We start from the raw sequence: 23,134 nt of genomic DNA on the forward strand, positions 1-23,134 counted from the left end.
TCTCATTCAACAAATTATACACCTTAGTAGCTATCAGCAGTTTATATTACCACTATCATGTCATTTGATTATCCGAGAGTTACCATGATGGATACGGTAGTGATGCTCAAAGTTATGATAATGTTTGGATTGATCGTGATAACAACACTGATTATCTCGACTAACACATATTCTCATGTATTGAATTAAGAAAATATTAGTTTTTCTTCTAATTAAAAAAATAAAAAATATTGATTTTATTATAATGACCAAAAAAGGGTTTATTAATTTAATTTTATACTTAAAATATTATTTTGATAATGGTTGCCATACATATTTATCAAAATATTATTTGACAAATTTTACATCTTATTACGTTTACGTTGCAGTTGTCATGTCATTTAAATTTTCTAAAATTATTATGATAGACATAATAATGCTCAAAATTACGATAATGTTTCGATGGATCATGTTAGCAACACTCACTCTCTGGATCGTCATCTACGTGAATGTATTGAATTGCAATACGAATGACTTGACCATAAACCCGAGTAGCTTCATGAAATCATCGTAATGATAAAGCTATAATGATGGACATGATGGTGATGCCCGAAGTCATGTTTGGATCGATCATGATATATTGTTTCGACCATCAATCATTATTGTGTATAGAAGGACGATGCGGGTGGCTGAGGAGCTTTGCTAAATCATCATAGTGAGATGAGAAAATAACTTTATCTTTTTGTGATTGGTTTTCAAATATTATTCTAAAATGACCAAATATTTCTACCAAAAATAGCTTTCACGTCGCAATAAACTTTAATTTTTTATATTTATATTTATATTTTGTTTTTACAAAAAATATAATTTAGAAATAAACCTGTTGCGCAATAGACACCGTTGATCTTAACAATACTTGTCGATCATCAAAGATCATCGATCAAGCTATCTGCTGGCCGCATCTATCGATTGCCAGGCGACGACATGGTTCGCTTTCGGTTTCGGGGTTTCGGTCTTTTCGTCTTGAGCGAGCGTCGGGCGGAAGTGAAAGTGGAAGTGATCAGCGTGCAACTTTCGCCCCTTCATTCTGAGGGGGCAAAGGGAGGAACGCCATGGAAGGCGCCTTCTCCTCGCCACGCTTGATCTCCGGCGACGCCCGCATACTCACCAGATCGTCTCCTCCTCCTCCTCCTCCTCGAGGCCTTCTTCCCTCAGTTGCGGCCTTGTCGCCGCTCCTTTCGTCTGCGGGAGCGTCCATGGCGACTTTAATGGGCTGAAGATTAGGGTTCCGTCTTTAAAGCCGCCCGCTTTATCCCATAGCGGCCGACCCACGAGAGGCGTCGTTACCATGGTAAAATTTGAAACGAAAATAAGAAAAATTCGTTCCGCTTTTCGGTTCATCGATCTTCTGATTTGTCGAGTTGGAAAAGGTTCATTCTTTTTCAGTTGCTCTTTGTGTTTGTTTGCTTTTGACAGTTGCAAGTGTGATAGAAGATTGGAAATCGATCTATTCTTTAGGAAATTTTTTTTTCCTAATCTGTATAAATAGGAGAGGGGCATGTTAATGTATTTAAGTTTTTTTATTTATTCAATAAAGCTTATTCAATAATTATTTTTATGTTTTATTATTTTCATCATGGTATCAGAGTAGTGAGAAAAGCGAAGCTTCGCTCTTGCCTTCAGCCAGCGACCAATGTCGTTGAGAAATAGCGACCAACGTCGTTGCAGCCAAATTCCTAAGAGGTTCCGCGGCTAATTCTCATCTTTCTCATCGCGATAATCTTTGTTGATCTGTCAACAGTCGGCTGACTTAACGAAGGGCGGACTTAAGGGGAACGAAAGGAACGTTTGTGCCCTCACAGCAACATCCAGCAGCAACGATATGCTCTTCTCTTGCTCTACTCACGACTCGATATCCGACGGGGGCATGATAGAAGATAAGATTTTCCCAACTATATGAGGAAATTTCTCTATTCTATTGAGGAAAATCCTCCATTCTGTTGAGAGAAATCCTTTCTCCTAATGTATTTAAGTTTTTTCACTTATTAAATAAAGCTTCTTCAATAATTGTTCTTATTTTCTATTATTTTCATCAATACAGATAGAAATGATCTCCCTCAACAAAATGAAGGATTTTCCTCAACAGAATAGAGAGATTTCCTCATATAGTTGGGGGAATCTTATCTTCTATCATGCCCCCGCAAGATATACTCCTGTATACCAATCTTGGATCGATGCAAAGAATAGTTTACGAGAGTCGTGAGTAGAGCAAGAGCAGATCGCTCTACTACTGCGATTGCTGTTGTTGTGAGGGCACAGGCGTTCCTTTCGTTCTCCTTAAGTCCGCCGACTGTTGGCAGATCAACAAAGACTATCGCGGTGAGGAAGGTGAGGATTGACCGTGGAGCCTCTTATGAATTTAGCTGCAGCAGCGTTGGTCGCTGGCCAAAGGCAAGGGCGAAGCTTTGCTTTTCTCAGCGGCGTTGGTCGCTGACCGAAGGCAAGAGCGAAGCTTCGCTTTTCTCACTGCTCTGATATCAAATAATAGAAGATAAGAACAATTATTGAATAAGCTTTATTGAAAAAGTTTTATTGAATAAGTGAAAAAGCTTAAATACATTAAAATGTCCCTCTCCTATTTATACAGATTAGGAGGAAGGATTTCCCTTAACAGAATGGAGGATTTTCTTCAATAGAATAGAGAGATTTCCTTAGAAATCTTATCTTCTATCAAAGTGAAGGCGCGGTCTTTCAACCCGAAGTAAGTCAATTATATTGGCTTAGCAAAGCTATTTTCTATCATTTTGTAGAATCAGACCACTAGGAAGAAATTCATAGACAAAGTTAACGGGGATATGAATTACTCGAAACTTTTTTTTCTTTAAGATTGATGCGCTGAGGAGAGAGAAATTTTAGGCTGTTCAATGAAAATTTTAAATCCTATATTTTATAGGAGAATTTTCTTTGTACTGCATGGTAGAAAATGAAGGCCCCCGTACTTCCGTCCTTTTCTCCTACTTGCTACTTCATAAAATATAGTTATAATATTAGTTTTTGGTTATGTTGTCAGCAAGCCAAAATGGAAAGGATAACATTCTGACTTTGTACGATTGCAATGCATTGAATTTGAAACTAGGGGAACAACCATTGGCCACTTAAATGAAGCATGACACTTGTATTTTATGATTTTACATGTCTCTATTTAAGTCTATCCAGTTCCATGTTTTCCATTCTTACATCTAGCAGGCTTGAAAGCATGTACACAGACAAGTATAGAAATTTAAATTAGATTACTAAAATTCTTTCAGGGTCTAAACTCTTTATTAGTTTCTGCTTTGTAAGGATAAATAGAATGCTGGCTATTATATATATATATATTGAAGATTGTTTGGTCATTGCCAAGTAGATCTCACTGCATTTCAGCTATCAACACCTACTTGATACAAATTTTTGGGCACTCCACTGTTCTTTCCCATAATAATGGAAGTTGCAAACTTTCTTTTCAGCCTTTCTGACAACTTCAACGTATATCAGTTACGTATATCCTTTTGTCAAAGCTTGAGAAAAGGTTCAATCATATTCTTTAAGGGAGACTTCTCATACCCTGTTTGCTAATATGCATATCATCTTATTCATTTCTTAGCTTCCGTGTGCTCAAAATCTCATTCTTGGGCATTGTTCGTGCACTTGTGGCTTCTAGACATTCATTTCAAAGATTTCAAAGTTGTTATATGTGACAGCATATATTACGTTTAGATGCTTTTGGTTGATCGAGTATCTTGGACATACAAGAGGTGGGTTTTATTGTCTTCTTGCAGAGTTTATTTATGTTTATGGGGTATTTATCTGACAGATAACATGAATTAACACCTCTCAAGTAATACGCTATAAGTGCTAATTTAGCTGAACTTTGATCATCGTCACTTTCAATTGTTTTTCTTTTGGTCCATTGTTTATAGCCACTTGATCAATGCCATGGTATGCGCTTTGTGCTCTACATTGGTGTAAGCATACATATTTAGAAATTATTTGGCTACTCTTAAAGCCCTTTTAGTATTGGAATTTGTCACCTAAACTTTCTGGTTGTTAAGGGCTAGGGCTTATGATTTATCATGTAGTGATTAGGCATAGTGGACTTATGCTAGGGCTTGATAATGTATGGTCCAACTAGGATGGCTGCGGGGTTGGATAAAATTCTTATTTTTATAAAACTAGAGTGTTATTAAGATGGTGAACCTCGACACCAAGCATGCAAAACTGCCTTGATTGGTACATATTGGCTGGTATTTACTGGTCTGGGTATGAACTGATTCATTATTTATATTTTTAAACATGGAACACTATTAGGGTTAGTGCATGCATGCAAGTTGTGAACTCTCCTGATCTGCGCTGCAGGAATGCTTGTCTCTCATTGCCTTACTCCTCCTCCATCTCCTCATTTCCACCACCTCTTCCTCCTCTCCTTCTCCCCTTCCTCTTTGTTTCCTTCTCCTTCTCCTCTTCTATACGGCACCACTGACCAGATCTGTGTTGGTCCAGCCATGGATTGGCACAGGACCAGTACCCAAATTGAGTTCCTTGCTTGACACCATGATAAGGTTGTGCTTTTTGTGTTCTGAACAACCACATATCAGGTCACAAAAACTGCCTTTTGGCTTTTGTACAAAAGGATGCACACATTCAACTTTTTGACACCTCGTCTTGGCCAGAGCCTCATACATCGGATCACCCTTTTACAATCAATGTCTTATTTTTTATAGTTATACAGATGATAGATTGCTGTTGCATTTTCACATCTTTTCAGTTCTATAATTTTCAGATTTAGTATTAGTTTATTTTTTGCCATTTGATGACAAATATCTGCCAAAAAAAAAGCATTTCTGAGGTATTATTTTAAATTTTGAATATATATATATATATATATATATATTTTTTTTTTTTTAACTTCTTTACAGGTTATCCCATTCTTGAGAGGAAATGCATGGGAGCAGCCACCTCCAGATCTCGCTTCTTACTTGTATGTATAAAAATCGAATTGTATACTTGGGCATGTCTCTTGTTCCATCGGTGACTGAGCTGATGCTAGCAGAATTTCTTTACCTTCAATATGAAGACGTAGAGAAGCCAATTTACCTATACATAAATTCCACTGGCACGACAAAGGCTAGTATATATCCCCTCTCGAGTTATCAGACTCATTTACCCCTTTTTTTAAGATATGGGTAACAACATTCTTCATATTTTAATATCTTAGTTTGTCAAACTTGGTATCTGGTAGAATGAATATTAGATGAAATATCGGGAAAATGTTTATGTAATACATTGCCTAATATATATGCCGTTCAATTATTATAATCGAGTGGCATAGATTACTTTGATAGTTTGATGTACTCCAAAGTTGTGGCTTGTGAATCTTCATTGTTTTGAGCTCACATATGGACGCCACAGGTAACTGTTTTAACCACATATATGCTGGTGAACCGTGAATTTAAAAATCCTCAGCTATGTGACTCTTATAACAGCAATAACATAAAGTATTTATCAATTTTCCTATCATCATTGTGGCATCAGAATGCATTGACATTCAATGGACCAATAAGATATCATTTAGAGTTCTTTTATTCTTCTCTACTCAATAGAGCAATAATGCCTCTGTAATCTTCTTTGTGACTGCTTAAAACAGTTGTTGTATGAGTTTGCATCTATGAAATGAGCCCAAGGCTCGAAAAAGGTAGTTGAAGTTTGGACAATGATTATAGTGCAGTAGTTGCCACTGAAGTTCTCTGAAGTTAATAAAATTGTGATGCTACTTTGCAATATTATGAGAGTTACCTTTTTTTAACTCGACTTGCCAATTTGGTCATGTCAAACTGTGTTAGTTGGATGTCATATCATGTTTCATTTCTTCTTTGCCAGACTTGGGTTTGTGGAGTTGATGTCTATGCATAATTTTTTTAATCCTAACTAGACTCATTTGATTTGGTTGGTCAGAGTTTCCTACAAGTGAAAGTGTCTTTGGACATTTGAGATGGGCTCTTAGTCCGTCCTGTTTTCTACTTCAGATAGGACTGCTGAGTGCCTTTATGACTAGATTGGGCTTATTACTTTTTTTTAATCTTCATGAATCTCCATACATACCAAGACTTCTTGATGTGTTTTCGTAGTCTACCTTGGAAATGGTTGAACTATCTAATTTGGATGGCTGGATTACTCTTATCATTTAGTCTGAATATATCTTAAGCAGCTCTTTACTGAGCAAGATTTAGTTTGAGTTGTGGCGGAGGTCAAAGCTTCCTATTAAGTGTATGAGTTTAGCCATAGCTGCTTACATAATAAGATTAGCATTCCTAATTAAGTCACTGCCCTGAGACCCTCAGATCAATTAACAGACCAAGTAAGACAATGGTGGTGTTGGGTCAATGCAGTGGTAATATTTTAGTTGATTCTGACGGTACACGGACCGCTCGCTACCGGGCGATACCATTGATTGGTGATGGTCAATTTCAACCGTCGCCGCCCGCTATCGGGCGATATTAGCCAAGGGAGAAGGAAGAAGGGGGAGAAGAAGAGGGAGAAGAAAAGGGAGAACTTGAAGATCTTGTGCCGCTCTCCCTCGACGATCTTGATCTGTCGCTGCCCTCCTTCGTCGGACACCGCAGATGAGATGTCGCCTCCTTATCGTCTGAGGTGTCGAGGCTTTAGCGTTGTCGGTGACTTCTCCTAATCCGTGCGGGGAGAAGAAACCTCGGTGTGGGGAGAAGAAACCTCGGCAACGTCATTGAGGCTTCATGGGGAGACCTCGGCGTCGTCGGCGACTTCTCCTAATCCGCATGGGGAGAAGAAGCCTCGGCGTGGTGTCACGAACGGTTGTCGCGCACCTGCAACAACTCTGTTCAATGAACCGTTTGTCGCGCTCATCTGCATGTACAGCTGCTTGGCAGCATGTTTTGTCTTAGTTTTGAGTCATTTTGCTTGTAAAAATGTAAGTTCGAACAAGTTGCAGCGCTACAAAGCGACCGCTCACCGAACCGAGCAAAACAGCCCCAAAATAGCCCAAAATAGCTCTATTTTCGTGTGCCACGGGCTATTTTCTGCGGTCCGCTTTCGCTCACCAAAACGTCAGCCATCTCAGCCCCTTTGAACCCCCCGGGTGGCACAAGGCTGGATGGGGCTTCGGTATAGTGTCGGGCGTTGAACAACCTTTCGTAAGTTCGCACGTTACCTTGGCGAGAACTTGTTGTCGCGCCCGACACCCGGTGAGCAGTTGTTTGTGGACTTCCAACTGTTCGTTCAACCCTCTAAAGTCCTTGTTTTCCCCCTCTCGCTCTTTTCTCTTGTGCACGCAAGGTGCTCGCTGAATTGCTTGTAAAGCTTCCCCTCCTTTCGTGAGACGTCGGGACTTGTCCGTCGCTCGTTCTTTTGAACTAATCAACTTTCTCTTTTACAGGTCCTTCGGGACCTGCGAGAGGTTGCAAGTGGGCTGATCTTTGCGGAGCAATATCGCAAGGGCGAAGCGCGACTTAGGCAACGCAAGCTAAGTCTGCATCTTTGCCGCAAGGGTGCCTCGCGACTTAGGCAACGCAAGCTAAGTTCGCGTCTTGGCCGCAAGGGTGCCTCACGCCTTAGGCAATTCCAGCTAAGGTCATGACAGTGGGGAGAAAAAACCTCGACGACGTCACCCTTTTTTCATTTTTTTAACTTTATATATATATATATATATATATATATATATATATATATATATATCGAACGATATGCCAGAGCGTACCGCTCGGTATACTCGTACCGTATCATACCGTACCGCACTGAGCTTGATACTCTGGTACGGTACAAAATTATGAACCGTAGATAGCAGTACACAGTGAGATGAACCCTTGTGTTGGGTCTATGCAAGGTTGGGTATTCTAATTGGTTTTTAACTTGAGCAAGTTTCTCCTTTATGCCACTCATAATAGCTGTATGTCTCCCTTCAAATCTTATTCATTTTGCTAAAAGTAATTCTCATGAACTTTTAAACAATACAAGACCTGGACAATACACTATTCTGGTTTTTCTAGAAAACATAAATAAAAATTGTAACTTATACTGTTGGAAATACTTTCAAGACTTTACTTTTTCCTACGTTATATATTTTGGTCCATTTGTTCCTGTATCATATATCGGTCTTATTCGATTCTTTTTATTGCATGTGAAGATATCAATTTCCCTAAACCTTATCCTTTCATTCTCTCATGTACATTCTTCTAGGGTGGAGAGAAATTGGGTTATGAGACAGAGGCTTTTGCAATTTATGATGTCATGAGGTTAATTCCTGCACTCATGTTATTTGAACTGTCATGGCTTTTATATTTATGTTATTCTGGTCTGCTCATTATATCTTTTGATAAAATACCATGTTAGCCAAGATTTAAAAGGTTGCCCGCACAGACTTTGATGGAGGAAGATATGGCTTAATGCTTTATGAAAGGTGACGGCTTATAATTAGAAGGTGATGGCTTAATGCTTAATGGAGGAAGATATGGCTTAATGCTTCATGAAAGGTGATACCTAATTTTTCCTGGACCAGTATGTACCAGCTGGTATTTTTCTGTATTGACTGGTATACCTGGTTTTTATTATCTTGATTTAAAGTTTAGTTTTTTCTTGTTCTTTTAGATTTAGGTTTTGGGCTCCATGGTTCCATGAAAGCAAGTAACAATCTAATGCTTGGATATGCCATGAAATTCTGAAATATGTTATTATTTGCCTCTACTTGTTTATTTTGAAAATTTATAATTTACAATCATTATTCAGTCCTTTTTTTATCAGTATGGGGTTAAGGAAATTCTATAAACCAGGCATGATATATTAACTATAGCATGCTGAAACTATTTCAATTGCATTTCTTCACTCCAAAGTATAGTTATGTCAAATCACCAATTATTACGCTATGTGTTGGCAATGGCTGGGGAGAAGCTGCACTACTTTTGGCTGCTGGTTCTAAAGGAAACCGTGCTGCTCTACCGTCGTCATCGACAATAATGATAAAACAGGTACATTCAATTATCTGTAATTATTTTTTACTGCATTCTGAATGGAATCATAATATAACTTGCTTTCTCATTATATATTTGCCTATTTGACCATGGCTTGTTGCATTATTTACTTTTGTTTTTCTTGTTAATTACAACTATGATTGTGTACTAGACTAAAATTATGCTTCTATCTACAGCCAATTGCAAGATTTCAAGGTCAAGTGATGTTGATCTTGCAAGAAAAGAAATAAAAAATGTGAAGGCCGAACTGGTAAATCTATATTTGTTTTGCTATGGAACTTTTGTACCACTAATTTGAAGTTTCTTATCAAAATCTTCCAGATGTTTAGCACTGATATTGCTTAGGTCATATGGAATTGGAAGCCTGGAATATTAAACATATGAATATGGATGCTTGCTTGATATTATCATTTTTGACAAGACTATGAAATTTTGTGCCATTTTACCAATGTTATTTTTCTAGCATGTTGACATTTATTTGAAAATTTTGAATTGTTAAATGCCATAAGTTGTTTGTTACTATAAGTCGTCAGAATGGAGCCATCAGAGTAGGATATATCATGTATGCTATGCTATGTAGTAGGCCTAATATAGTGTATGCTCTAAGTGTTACGAATAGATATCAGGCGGATCCGAGTTTGGAACAATAGAAGACACTAAAAGTTATTAGATAGCCTAACAAACTGAATTCGATATTGCAGTTAACATGATTGGAAATGCTCCTTTTGATGACAATGCGATCGACACGACTTAAAGCACTTAGCTTTCAATGACAACACAACCAACACTACAAAAAATACTTCTTTAGATTATAACACTACAAGTGTAACCTAAAGTACTCCTTTAAAAGATAGTAGGATTGATATGCCTAAAGAGCCTCCCCTAATAATAGTACTCCTTAATTGACATAATTTACCTCCTTTGTGAGTAGGGTAAATAATTGCTACTTGTATTTTTGTATCGATAGTAAAAAAATAAGAATCCTATCATGCCACAACTCCATTGCACTTGGCAAGGTATAATGGGAGGTGCAAATGATTCCACTAAGGCCAACATAATTCTAATAAGGTTAGCAGAAGCATGTGATCATCTCTGACATCAATACGCATCTTTGATTATAATAATCCTGAACCTACATTATAAAAGCTCCCCCATGTGTGTTTCTTAACGCACGAATTCACAATCTCTTTATACATTTGATTTTATAAGTCTCGGCATTCAGTACACACCTCACTCCTCGAACTGACTTAAATATTAAAGGAGTTTTCTAAAGTACGCTCTTGACATAGTTTTATAGGGTTCAACACCTTAGGGGACTGGATGTTTTCCGACATCGATCATAGTTAGACACAAGATAGGACCTTGGCTAGTTCCAAATCGATATCCCAGTTGACTATTATATTTTGAATTGGTATCATAGTGGACCATTATATTTTCAGTTCAATAGGTTGGATGGTTTTTTCTTTTTTTTGTGCAAAATAAAAGTGATGATGGTGGGATTTAAGCCCGGTACTTATTTTATTTTAGATATTTTAGGCATCAACTCTCTTATTTCAATCATAGTGTGTTGTATGGTTCCTAATGTTACTTACTTGGAATCTACTTCAATCGATATGGCATGACCATACATATTGAGGTATAGGGTATTCTATACATGTCTATCATTTCTTTAGAAGGGCATACTTCTAGAAAATAATATTTTATGTCTCATTGGTATGAGACATCTCTTGAAATTTTTTATACCAAAGCTTTTGACAATGGAGTCTATGTACCTGAATTAGGACGAGCTAAGTATCCTCTTTGATTTATCTCTATAAATCCGAATTCCCAATATATAGGATGTTTCCCCTAAGTCCTTCATAGAGAAATGTCTAAATAGCCAAGCTTTTACTGTGGAGAGCATTCCTAAATCATTCCCAATAATTAGGATGTCATCCACATATAGTGTTCTCACTTATCTTCCTATATACCAAAGCTTATCTTCAGCCTATTTACGTGTGACCTCCTATTTATTGGTCAGTAGACTCCATTATTATACAAGTTACATGTGGGCCTCATGAGCTTTTCATAAGAACCCTCATCCTCAAAGACATTGCTTGATTTTATTATCTTGTCCTCGTTACTAACTTCTAATGTGATACTAGAAACTAAGGTATGCAATACCGTACCATACCGGTATTTCGAGATTGGCTCGGTACGATACGATATCTGCGTACCGAGCGGTATATCAGGGCGTACCGAACAGTACACCAAGGCTTATCGAGCGATTTTCTCTTATTGTAGCACCGTAGCATTGCTACAGTATATTATTATAGCACTATAGCACGGTCTGTTCGGTAGCGGGCGATCCGCATATCGATATACCGTCGGACCGGTACGTACCGCCTGTATCGGGCGGTACCATTCGAAATTGCATACCATGCTAGAAACAATATTGGATTTGCTTTCAAAAGGTATAAAATTTTTTTTCTTTAGCGAGGGAAAGAATCAGACCTGTAGAGAAGTTTTAATTTTACTGAAAAGGAAACTGAGTGAACAATTGCTTTTTGATGTTCTTCTTTGGTTTGTTGATTTCATCTTCTCTCTCTCTCTCTCTCTCTTTTTTTTTATTCTATTGATGCCACATGGTGCAACTGACATGGCACTTTATCCTTTTGAGTTAATTAGCCAGACTTTTCTTAACTGGTTAGATCTCAATCGAGGTGTATTTAGTTACCAAAATAGACGTACGAAAATTCAAATTTGATAAATTATTTCAATAAAGCATGTGCCTTGCTTGGTGCTTTCTGTCTAGGCTGCAGAAGACATTAGTGACCGGCAGCACTATGCCTCAAGACTTTGATTATAACCATGCTTAGAAAATTATATAAAATCCATACTAAGATGCTTAGAATACATCCATATATACAAGTCCTTTTGCAGATATATAATAGCAAACCTAGTTAATCTTGCACATGAATAGTTGAGATTTGGAAAATTACCATAGAACAAATTTCCCGATCATTGGTTTATAAGGTAGGCAATACCGAATGATACTGCTTGGTACGGGCGGTACATACCGATCCAACGACATACCGGTACGCGGACCGCCCGCTACCAAGCGGAACGAAAAATAATAATAAAATAATATTTTTTTTTTATTTTTTTTATTTATATTTATATATAAATATTTTAGAAAAAAGCGACGTTTGGCGACGTCGCCTTTTTCGAATTATATATATATATGTATATATATGTATATATATATTTATATTTATATTTATATATTTAAATAAACGAGACGACGTCGCCCTGTGTGGGGAAGGAAAAGGCGACGTTGCCGAGGCGATGCGACGTCGCCTTTTAAATAAATAAATATATATATATATATATATATATACCGATCGGTATATCGCTCGGTATACCGCTCGGTATATCGCTCGGTATACCGTTTCGTACCGTACCGAGCGGACGTCGAAATCTTGTGTGTTCTTAGACATCTATATTGCCTTACACCTGGTGTATTTGAGAAAAAGATGACTACCTTTGTTCTCTTTGGTCATGTGACAAAATGTCCCAATCAATGTTTGCAATAAGATCCGTGCTTCTATGTTCTAAGCACATTCTCATGAGTTGCTTGATAAGTATTCTCCTTTTCCCCTTCTTTCTTGATTTCAGTTTTTCTTTTTTGTTACATCTACTTTTCCGACTGTTACATACTGTAGGTGTCTGAATATAACCTACATGCACTTGGTTCAGCTTTGATTTTTCTTTTAAAGTGCATATAGGTTTTTGACATATGAAAAAGAAAATCTGTCTGTGCTTAATTAACTACATTAGAAAGAAGATAGAACTCAACATTATACCGAAATAGACATTTTTAGTTGCCCAGTTATCGAAGCCAGCTTTTGAGACTTTGCTTTGGATTGTTAGTATTTGAACTTGATCTCAAACATGTTCAGGTAGCTATGTACTCGAAGCACATAGGAAAAACTCCTGAGCAGATTGAGGAAGATATCAGACGCCCCAAATATTTCAGTCCGAGTGAAGCAGTTGAATATGGCATCATCGATAAGGTAATATATAGACGAAGAAACAAATTCTGTCGCCAAGTTTTCTAAATGGAATCACTGTCGCTAAAGCTGTTGTTTTGTCAGGTACTGTACAATGAGAGGGCCTGTGAAGACCGTGGCATCGTTTCCGACCTTAAAAGAGCTCAGCTTATATAGACTGGTGAATGCAGATGTTGTGACACCAGGATTTCAGCTAAATTTATGATGTGATAAGGACCTTAAAAGAGCTCAGCTTATATAGACTGCTGAATCACAGCTTTTATGCTTTGGTATAACTACTTACTATTGTTCCCTCGGTTGCTTCATTCTCCGTTTTCAGCTTACATTTACTAATGGTTTGCTGATCATTTCATAGTTTAATGTTGTTGGTATAAAAGCCAAAGCATGGTGGCAGTGTGCAGCAATTACATGTTAGAAATTTCGGCTCCCCCAACACATTGGGAACAAAGAACAATACTTCAATGTGGTTCTTATTTAGTCACGATCAGACATGGCTGCCCTATTTTTGTTTTTGAAACTATGAACCTGTATGATATATTTTTGGAGCCAGTGAAAGCTCATCATGCACTACTCAATTTATGTGTTCTCAATGCCTTGCAATAGTTTGTACGACCAAAATAAAAGAACAAGAATAGAATCTCTCTATTTATATCTTTGTTGCATGCTTGATTCCATTTTTGGGTTAAGAGGAAAGTATTTAAATGGTTTCAACACAAATTGTAATGCAGGGTTTAAAACCTCATTTGATATAATATTGATCTGGTGGTGATATATCATATATTAACTTATCAAATATTAAGGGTTTTAAAATTGAGGTAACCTTTTAGTTCTATTTGAATTGGTTAATCGAATGAAAAAAAAAGAATATCCTCAAGTTAGAACAGTTTAGTCACTATAGATAGCTATCTTAATGTTCTTTTCTAAGCATTGATTTCCATTTCTTTTATAGTATATTATGTTCACCTGTTGTCATTATACTATATCAAATTATATCAGCATGGACAGGTATTTTAGTTACATCAAGAAGAGAATATTAAATGGTACTGACAGTATCTTACTGCTTTTTATTATTTTTATTTTTTTATTAAAGAAAAATAAACAAAATGCTACAATAATCTTAATTATGATAATAACAGCTCAAGAGGAGAACAACCATTGAAATGGATCCACTATCTTGTTTCTATGATTTAAGTAGAAAAGGGATAATATGATATACAAATTACATATGAGATGGTGGATTACCAAAACAAAATCCTGGCTTTGCCCTTAGCTTTAGCTGATAACATGTCTCAAGAAAACGTATTCTTTGTGAAGGTGAATACCTATTTATTTACCTACCTTTGGGAAAATGCAGAATGTGTGTGTAGTAGTGATCCAGTTATAAGATCAATTAATGTAAACAAATCATCACATACAGCCTAATATTTTGCAACATATAAAACTAAATTGGCAGGCTGGTTTAGGAAATAAATGGGATGGAGTGATTTCATCGACCAAACCAACAAATCCATGTACGTACTACCAGGTTAGAGAAAATCCTCAAATCATTTGGCTACAGAAAAGATAGACAATAAGCATGCAACTTTTCTTTTGCATATATGTGCCAATTATCTCATCTAGTTGACTGAAATGGGAAAAATCACAAGAAGAAGAAGTTACAAGTAAGACGTAGTTCATGGGCTGCTTTTTTCTCAGAGTGTTCTTGAACAACTCCTTGCGTCCAAGCATCGGCCTATTATCCTCTCGAAAAACCTGGATGAACCTCATAACTATTAGATTTCTTTGTTTACATTATAGGGCACCAGCACAAAAAGAATTAAAAGTACGCAATCTAATCTGAATCATTAAACCAAACTTATCTGGTGGTATCTTCTAATGCAAATTCCTCAAAAAGACGAGCAAAACAGAGAGAGACGGAGCCACAGAGAGAGAGAGAGAGTGTGTGTGTACAAGAACAGAACTAAATACGGAATTGAAGCATAAAATTTCCGCACTATTACACCTTAAGAATAACAATAATAGGGTAACCAAAAACCTTGCGTCCTGCATCCAGAAGAGGAAACGATCATCCCGTAGAACCAAAAAGGAAAAAAGAAAACATAAAAAGAAAGCCACTTTATAACTCATATATACAACATCAACATGTTTACTTGCTGATTTATTCCTTAAGCTTGACGAAAAGCTGATCCAAAATTCTATCTTCCGCAAGAACGACAAACCCAATAGAGCAAGCGCAAAAGGACCGATTGCACATCTATTTTATTATGAATCGAATCGAAGAGCCAACCACCACGAGATTACCAAAGAAACAAAAATCAATTACGCGATCCGTGGAAACAAATTCAAATCAGAGCGAAGAGGGGACAGACCGGATCGCTGGCGACGAGTCGAGCCATGCGGTCGGCGACATGGAAGGCGTGCTTGGAGCCAGGCCCAGACGATCTTCATAGCATCCACATCGGACTGCGTCTTGCTCCGCTCCTGCGCAAGATGGTCCACCCTAAAAACCTCCTCCATCATCCTAATCCCCTCCGAACCCTCCCACTTTCTTCTGAAGGAGGCTTTTTGCTCCTGCTTTGCTCGCCTCTTCCTCCCTCTTATATCCATCCACCCACGTAATTGTGCATTTGCCACCATGGGTCCCACCCGTGTAAAGGGTGTTGATGGGATCAACGCCACGGGTCCGCTGATGTGTTGCTCTCCGACCACTAGTTTTTGCGTGTTTTTCCAAATGAAATTATCTTATTAGAATAATATCTAATATAATAATACTTTTTCATCAATTTTGAAAAATATTTAATGGACCAATGCATGAGGTGCATGGTCTAAGTTGATGAACCATGACATTCTTTTTATTTGACTTATTTCTACTGTTTTCGAATAACATTATAATATTTTTATTGAAACATTATAGATGATATTATATTATGTTTTTTTATTATTGTTACTCATAAATTATTATGACATCATATTTTAAAATTTATAATTAATTTAATTAAAATTAATAATTTATAAATTTTATAACATTTTTATTACAGTAATCAAAACACTATAATAAATTAGTTTTTTTTATCGGTGATATTATTCCTGTAACAAATATCTATTTGAATCCTATATAATATATCAAATGATTTGTAGCATGTTCTTATTTCATCTAACTCACTTACAATTTTTTCAATAATATTATAAATATTTTTATTGCGGTGTTGAAAACATCATTTATCGTAAACTAATATGATATCAAATTTTTAAAAGTAAAAGTTGGTTTAATTGAAGTTATACATCTATTTGTATCATTTATAATATTTTCAAATAGATTTTTACCATAATGACAAAAAAAAAAATATAACATGAGATTTTTATTATAATGACAAAAAAAATATAAATTGAGACTATCATCCGAATTAGGAGACACCATTTGGAAAAATAAAGACATTTTGAAAAAAAAAATCCTAATTTTAATTTATAAAAATAAATATGCACAATTACGGTTTTTTAAGGGGGGAAAAAAAGGATAAATTCCGTTCACTGAATGTATTACCAGATTGGTCCCAATTCGTATCAAAGGAAAATGAGCAAGTGATCCGCTGTTTTTCCCCATTCACAAAGGTTACAAGTTGAAGTCGATGTTTCTCATCAGATAACAGTGGCTCATTCATTGCCTAGACAAAGATTCATCAAAAGAATCATAAAACTAAAATCAACCAAAAATGCACATTATCATATTGTAGAAGAAGAGAAAAAGAAACCATATGGAAATGTCACTGCCATGGGTTGCAAGTATGAAAGCTTATGGAGTGAACCTTTCATGAAGTTTACCAGCAAGCAACACATTTATTGCCTATCAAAGAACAAGATCTAAAATAGCATTTAGGAACAGGAAAATGAAACTTGATAATGGAACAAGTTAAACGCATAGGGTAAATATCATCACATTGTAAATTAACGAATTAACAGAAACTGACAAGTGAAAGGGTAAAAAGGATTACAGCAAATGACAAGTTCAAAAATCGATGTTAGCTCATCGATTTCAGTTTAGGAACTGCAGCATCCATGAAATTCTGTTTCTCATAATCCCACAATTGCACCAGTTGAGCAATATCTTTACCGAGTAGAAAAGAAAATTCAAAGTCCCTGCACAGCAAGGTAACTTCGGATTAAAATGTATTATTTAATAATGAGCTCTTGGTTTTCTTTCAAGGCTTGCTGATCAGTTGATGCAGCTACTAAGGGCTGTGTCATGATTTAATAGAAAAGAAAGGCTGAATAATTCTAATTCTGATCGGCTTCTTGAGTTATTATGTTCAAAAAGTGAGACTATGCACTATGCACACGATTAAAATCAGAGAAAAAAGAAATTAGTTTAAGATCAGACTACATCTATGCTGACCTTAAACCTCCTTGGTAAGATAATCTTCAAGGTTTCTAGAGAAACCGATTTAGTCAAAAAATGGTCCAAGCAACACTATCCTAGACATCTTTGATCGTACCCCAGACACAGTAGTGGTGGATTCAATTGAAATCTTATGATGTTATTTAACGTCATCAGCATCATTATTATTTTAGTATAGTCATTAATCAAAAGCCAAACTAAATCATGACTTGGCTCATTGTGGTTGGAGCTTATTTGGACTTAGGTTTAGACTTAGGTTGAATTAACTTTAGTCTTGTTAGGCCTATTGAGGGTATCTTGATACCACATCAGCATTCAAATTAACATGGGGTCCACTTGTCAGTTCCTGCAATAATTTGACACAACATGGAGGTCTTTTGCCGCACTGAACTAGGCTAAGATCATAGTTCAAGAAAAGTTCCAACATCAATCCTGGTCGCAGTTGATTTCGGTTAAGACTAGATTCGACAAGTCAGCATCATGACAATTTCAAATGAAGAAGACTCAAGATATTAAGACAAAAGAACCATACATCAGCTAGTTTTGGACTGACCAAGGAGGGAAAAGCAAGCCAAGCCAAGGGACCAAATTATCGTTTGATCAAGCAGCCTACCTACGACGTCGGATGCCCAAGGCAATTAGGTGATCCAGAGGAGAGGCCTGTAGACATTGTCAGCAGGTAAGAACCACTAGGAGGCTGGAGGACTTCATCAACATGTAGCGCAGCTTGCCCTCGACTTTGATTGAATTGTGAGGAAGTTTGTTACGCATACAAGGTCAAATTCTGATTGAATTAGGACTTCAATTCTGCCAGTCTAACCAAACTTTCATCTTTTAGAGCGGTCATAATTCAAATCCAAAAACAACCAATTCCACAATGGAATTAGTCAATTTCACGAAGGACTAAAAGTAGTTAAAGACAAAGTTGGGAGTCTTAAGACTAGCCGAACAACCATGATAATCTAAACTACTGCCTAATCCTAGCACACCAGAGACTGTCAAAAGGGAGGTCCACAGGAGGAGATAAGATTGAGACAGTATAATAGATATCAAGGTAGGACAGTTTCTAAGGGTCTCTATTTATTTATTTTACTAGAATTTTTCTCTAATTTCTCTTCGCTTCTCCCTTGAGTTTTGTAAGCACTACATTCTAAAATCTATAGGTACAAGCTACCATATCTCCCGCTGGAAATAGTTTGCCAGAAAAGGCAAATAAATGAAAATTTTAAACAATTAAGGTCATTAACTTCAATTACCATTTTGTCATAGAATTGGGATCGATAAGCAACCTACAAGTTCGGCTTTCTCTTTCCCAATGCCTCCTCTCATTAAGCTATTTGCATAATCTTAGGTAAAATAGACATACGGTGAAAAGACCTCCATATTCACCACAGAGATCATTTGAATTACAAGAATGCACTACAGGTGCAGATGCAAATATGGGACATGATGAAGCAAAACCATAGAAGAAAGGAGTGTTTTTCTAAGCAAATTTCAAACTAAACTATCTTTGGATACTAAATTCATCATGTCTACAAAATCAAATGTTGCCATTTTACTTACCAAAAAGATGGATGTTTTCAATAAAACAAGATGATAAGGATTTGTAGCAAAGAAAATAAAGCATAATCCATATATGTGGTGCAGAGTATATCTGAGCTATGTATTCTGTGATATATTGCTGAAGAATCTATTATGATTTATCCATGAAAGTCCTATTTAGTTGTGTAAGCTTTGAAAACATGGAAAGTCAAGGATCTAGTACCTGTCTTTAGTGACGAGCAACCATCAAGCATGGGAATGTGGCAACAGCCAGCTTTCCTCTGCATGAAAATTGTATCTCTAATTGAAATCATCAGACCACTAAAATCATATTTCTTCTCTGTTTATAACTTCCCTGACCACCAATGTCCTCCCATTAAATACCTGCAGGAAACACCATCTTGTGAAGAACTGATATAATCAAAATTAAAGTATCTAAGTTGCTAACTGCAACTGCTTGTCAAAGGTGCTACACAGATTAGTCAAATAAAGACATTAAGGAACATCCATGAGAATTAAGATGACTGTGAAAAAAAAAAGATAAAAGAGATGAATTAGTGGCTGGCGTTAACATCAGAAGATAGTTGTGTAAAATTTGAAACTTGCACCAAATTTTATGTATACTTGTAAGCACTAAAATCCCAAGGAAAACCAGGAGGACTACCGATCCACTTGTCTCCAAAGCAGCCCTAAGTTCATCAGAAGAAGTGAATGAAAGAAAACCATAGACGCGGTTTCTCCCTCCTTTGCGATCATATAGCACTCTAGCACTTACGATGTTTCCAAATTTACTAAAATACTCCCTCAGATCTTCAGGTCTCACAGACCATGCAAGATTACCAACATAGACTTTGTGTGGGCTCTCAAAAACCATGTTCCTTTTAGGTGTTGTATTCAAGGCCTCCATGTTTTTCCTCCGAGAGCTCATATCAGCTGAAAATTTGACACGCAATTCTCGCCCACCAAGGTCCTATAAAAAGACAAGGATATATCAGTAACCATGTACAATTTTTTTTAAAAAAATAAGGACACGTTATGTAACTTACTGATCCATCCAATGCAACCATTGCTGCTTTAGCTTCTTGGATAGAATTCATCGTAACATAACCACAACCTCGACTAATCCCTGTCTCAGCATCCCTCGAAACCTGAAACAGTTCATATTTCAGGTGAGAACCAATAACAGCACATTGAAATACAGTATGAATCCACAAAAGAAAAATAATGAATTGTGGAAATCAACGAAAAATACTAGTGTTGACACAGCAATGTGTGACCAATATGGGAAATTATGTGAACTGGAATAAACAGACCACTGTCAACAAAAACACAATGAGAGAATTTAATTTATGAAATACATGATATTTACAATAAGTAAAATAATGGTATCCCTGTTGCACATAAATTACAAAGTTCAACTATGGTGACAAGGTAAATCTCACTGTTAGAACAAATATTAAATGCATTTACAAGGCTAAATTCAAAGGAGAAAGCAAACTACAAAAACAACTAACCTTTTTCATGACAGACAAAACATAAAAAATGGAATTTTTATTCTGTTATCCATGTTTTATACAACATCGGATGATATCCTAATAACTAATCAAGCAACTCCATGAAGTTTAAGATAAGAACTTCCTCAAAATTTGTCACATAGTAAATTGGAGCATCAGAAACTAAGGAAACTAAGTGGAGGCCAGTAAGCTGGCAAAGAAAAGATGGTGAAGAATATTGACTTGGAACACAGTAAAACCAGGTCATTAGATAGGAAAGAGACACTTTATCAGTTAGCATCATTTCATGACCTGAATGAAACATGCCAAACCTGTCAATTGCACTAAAATCTTCAAGATTTACAAAGACATAGAGAAGAGAAGCAAAATTCTAGTAAAACTTAATGAAACCAGAAGTACCAAAACCTTAAACAGCTATACCATCAGATCAAGAACCCTGATTGCAGTTATTCAAACAATTGAATAGTTTATTCAGCAAGAAAATGTATACAAGATGTAGATCTTCCACAAACATTAAGCAAGCAAATTTTCTAGCTTCTCCAATGTTAGTCCCTTTATCATTAGTACAAACAGATCTTCTTATCTAAAATATAACACTATTTCCACTTTGTTGATCTAGAAGGCAGATAAAAACCTCTAAACCCAATTTAGGACACAAAAATAACTATCACAATGAAGAATTTTATAAGGGTTTTTTTTTTTCAAAAAGACTACTCACATAATGCTCACATGGAGAAATTGCAACTTCTCTTCTCCAAACTGAAAAAGGACTACTTAAAGGTTGTCATCTCCAGCAATCTGAAATTTTTTTCACAGTTTTGTCAAGAGCTAACACTTAAAGAGCCGGACAAACTCTTCAGGCGAAGTGACACAAATTCCTAAACTGAACACCAGAAATTGATTCTGATCAACCAAGATGATCCTATATATAGGTGACAAGTTTAGAGAAAGGAAATGATTTCCCCGTGGCTGAGCACCACCTAACTATATAATTCTCAATTTTGAATGTCTTCCCTTATCATTTGCCTTACGATTCTCCACAGTAGGTTAAATAAAACAGACTAGGTTCATAATACAACATGAAATATACACTGGAGCCACAGAAACTTAATAATTGGCAAATTTTGGATATTCCTTTAGCATTTTGGTCAGAGGCTGATGGGGGAGGATACACTAACCCCCTACCAAGTGCCACCCTCCAATTAGACACCACTCTCATGTCAGGCACCATCCCAGCCAGAAGCCACCTTTTGCATAGGACGTCATTCTCCTGCTAAGCGTCAAACACCAGTCCTGCCTGATGTCGTTCTCTTGGAAAATGTCACAACTTCATCAAGTGCCACACCACTACCACATACACAGAAGGTGTCCCTAACCACAATGCAGAACACATGGAGTTTCTCTCCAGCCACACGATCCCTTACCACATTATAAGGGCAACACCATACAATAACAAGAAGACACCCTTGCAATCCGACTTGACCCTCAGCCTCTCCTGCCTTTCAATGCTCCATCGGAATCAACACTGACAGATGAACTCCACTTGGTGGTCAAGACAGAGATCCATTAGAAGCTAACACTAAAAAGGTCCAAATACCTTTCAGGCAAATCTACACAAATTCCCAAACTGAACACCAGAAATTGAATTTGATCGACCAAATGACAAGTTTAGGGAGTGAAATTCAATTTCCCAGCGGCTAAGCATCACCAAACCATATAATTCTCGGTTATGAAACCCCCTCACATACACTTGCCATAGGATATCTCACAGTAGGTTAAACAATAGAGACTATTTTCATAATGCAACATGAAACATGTATGTACTGACGGCATGGAAACGTGAGTACATGAAACATGTACTCAAGAAAAGAAGCCCCTTCTTCGCTACAAGCGAAAGTTGGCATGCCCCCTTTTGATGCCGAGCCTCACTCACGCCTAAGACAACAGAAACTAATTGAGGATAGGAACGGCAAAAAGCGAGAAGGAAACCAGTAAACGAAGTTAAGCGCCACCACCTCGACGGAATGAACGGTGCCATGAGGTTTGAAGAGATCCAAGAGCTGGGGGATGTCGCAACTCCTGGGAAGATTGCACACGTATAATTCGCACCGCCGTCGCACCGGGGCTTTCACCTCCTTGGGGACCCCGTCGTCAGCGCCGTCATCGAGTTTCTCGTCGACCACCGTGGTGACAGCGGCGTTCTCTTCGGCCCCATCGACGGCGAGGGCCTTCTTAGCTCTGGGGAAAGAGGGAAGAGGCGTAAGAGGGGAGAGAGGATGGTGACAGTGGGAAACGGAGAGGGGCACGGACGCGAAGTGGTGGAAAGAAGGGAGGCGGAGAGAGGAGGACGAGAGGAGTCTGTTGGGGAAACGGAGGAGAGAGAGTTTAAGAAGGGAACAAGAAGCGGCGTCCGTTGTGGCTGCAGCTGTGGCTGCGGCAGCCATTGCTCGATGGGAGACGGGAGGCGGGCAGAGAGAAGAAAGAAAGAAGCGAAAGGGATAAGACGCCGATATTTTAGATGGCCTCATTAACGAAATAAATAATAAAAATCTTGATTGATTCAATATAATATGCCCGAGTCAAACAAAAGCTCGAGTTCGAGTTCGCACGGTTCGACCA

The 23,134-nt window shown here is 37.2% G+C and overlaps 2 protein-coding genes and 1 long non-coding RNA gene across 5 annotated transcripts; 1 reads left to right on the top strand and 2 right to left on the bottom strand.

The window, feature by feature from the left end:
• The first annotated feature begins 936 nt into the window (after window positions 1–936).
• LOC103970562 (ATP-dependent Clp protease proteolytic subunit-related protein 4, chloroplastic) lies at window positions 937–13,711 on the top strand. Its single transcript, XM_065089389.1, is given in 10 exon segments — window positions 937–1,330; window positions 4,935–4,996; window positions 5,069–5,142; window positions 8,227–8,282; window positions 8,385–8,519; window positions 8,882–9,011; window positions 9,191–9,212; window positions 9,215–9,264; window positions 12,956–13,069; window positions 13,151–13,711. Coding segments are annotated over 6 exon segments (429 nt in total). The 5' UTR covers window positions 937–1,330; window positions 4,935–4,996; window positions 5,069–5,142; window positions 8,227–8,282; window positions 8,385–8,478; the 3' UTR covers window positions 13,223–13,711.
• Window positions 13,712–14,550: 839 nt separating this feature from the next.
• On the bottom strand, window positions 14,551–15,917 carry LOC135596571 (uncharacterized). Its single transcript, XR_010480964.1, has 2 exons — window positions 15,436–15,917; window positions 14,551–14,818 (listed from the first exon to the last, which is right to left on the bottom strand). It is a non-coding gene; the product is annotated as an uncharacterized LOC135596571 (long non-coding RNA).
• Window positions 15,918–16,583: 666 nt separating this feature from the next.
• On the bottom strand, window positions 16,584–23,028 carry LOC103970563 (28 kDa ribonucleoprotein, chloroplastic). Of its 3 annotated transcripts, none has more exons than XM_065089390.1 (5): window positions 22,531–23,020; window positions 20,048–20,149; window positions 19,666–19,971; window positions 19,225–19,385; window positions 16,584–16,728 (listed from the first exon to the last, which is right to left on the bottom strand). In XM_065089390.1, the coding sequence occupies exons 1-4, from the start codon at window positions 22,957–22,959 to the stop codon at window positions 19,329–19,331; spliced, it is 894 nt and encodes a 297-aa protein (XP_064945462.1). In that variant the 5' UTR covers window positions 22,960–23,020; the 3' UTR covers window positions 16,584–16,728; window positions 19,225–19,328. The 3 variants fall into 3 exon arrangements, with proteins under 3 accessions (XP_064945462.1, XP_009382654.2, XP_064945463.1); XM_009384379.3 differs by lacking the exon at window positions 16,584–16,728 and adding an exon at window positions 16,952–17,200 and having other exon boundaries at window positions 22,531–23,028; XM_065089391.1 differs by lacking the exon at window positions 16,584–16,728 and having other exon boundaries at window positions 19,626–19,971; window positions 22,531–23,021.
• Between the last annotated feature and the right edge of the window lie 106 nt (window positions 23,029–23,134).

This window comes from Musa acuminata, chromosome BXJ1-11 (assembly GCF_036884655.1).
Source record: "Musa acuminata AAA Group cultivar baxijiao chromosome BXJ1-11, Cavendish_Baxijiao_AAA, whole genome shotgun sequence".
Classification (NCBI taxonomy): domain Eukaryota; kingdom Viridiplantae; phylum Streptophyta; class Magnoliopsida; order Zingiberales; family Musaceae; genus Musa; species Musa acuminata.

Excerpts from the sequence above, each read along its gene's own strand:
- LOC103970563 (XM_065089390.1), bottom strand. The coding sequence starts at position 22,959 with ATGGCTGCCGCAGCCACAGCTGCAGCCACAACGGACGCCGCTTCTTGT. Across the intron at positions 20,150-22,530 it reads GCACCGTTCATTCCGTCGAG|GTTTCGAGGGATGCTGAGAC; the intron begins GTGGTGGCGCTT and ends GAACTGTTTCAG. Across the intron at positions 19,386-19,665 it reads CTTTGGAGACAAGTGGATCG|GTATTTAATGGGAGGACATT; the intron begins GTAGTCCTCCTG and ends TGTTTCCTGCAG.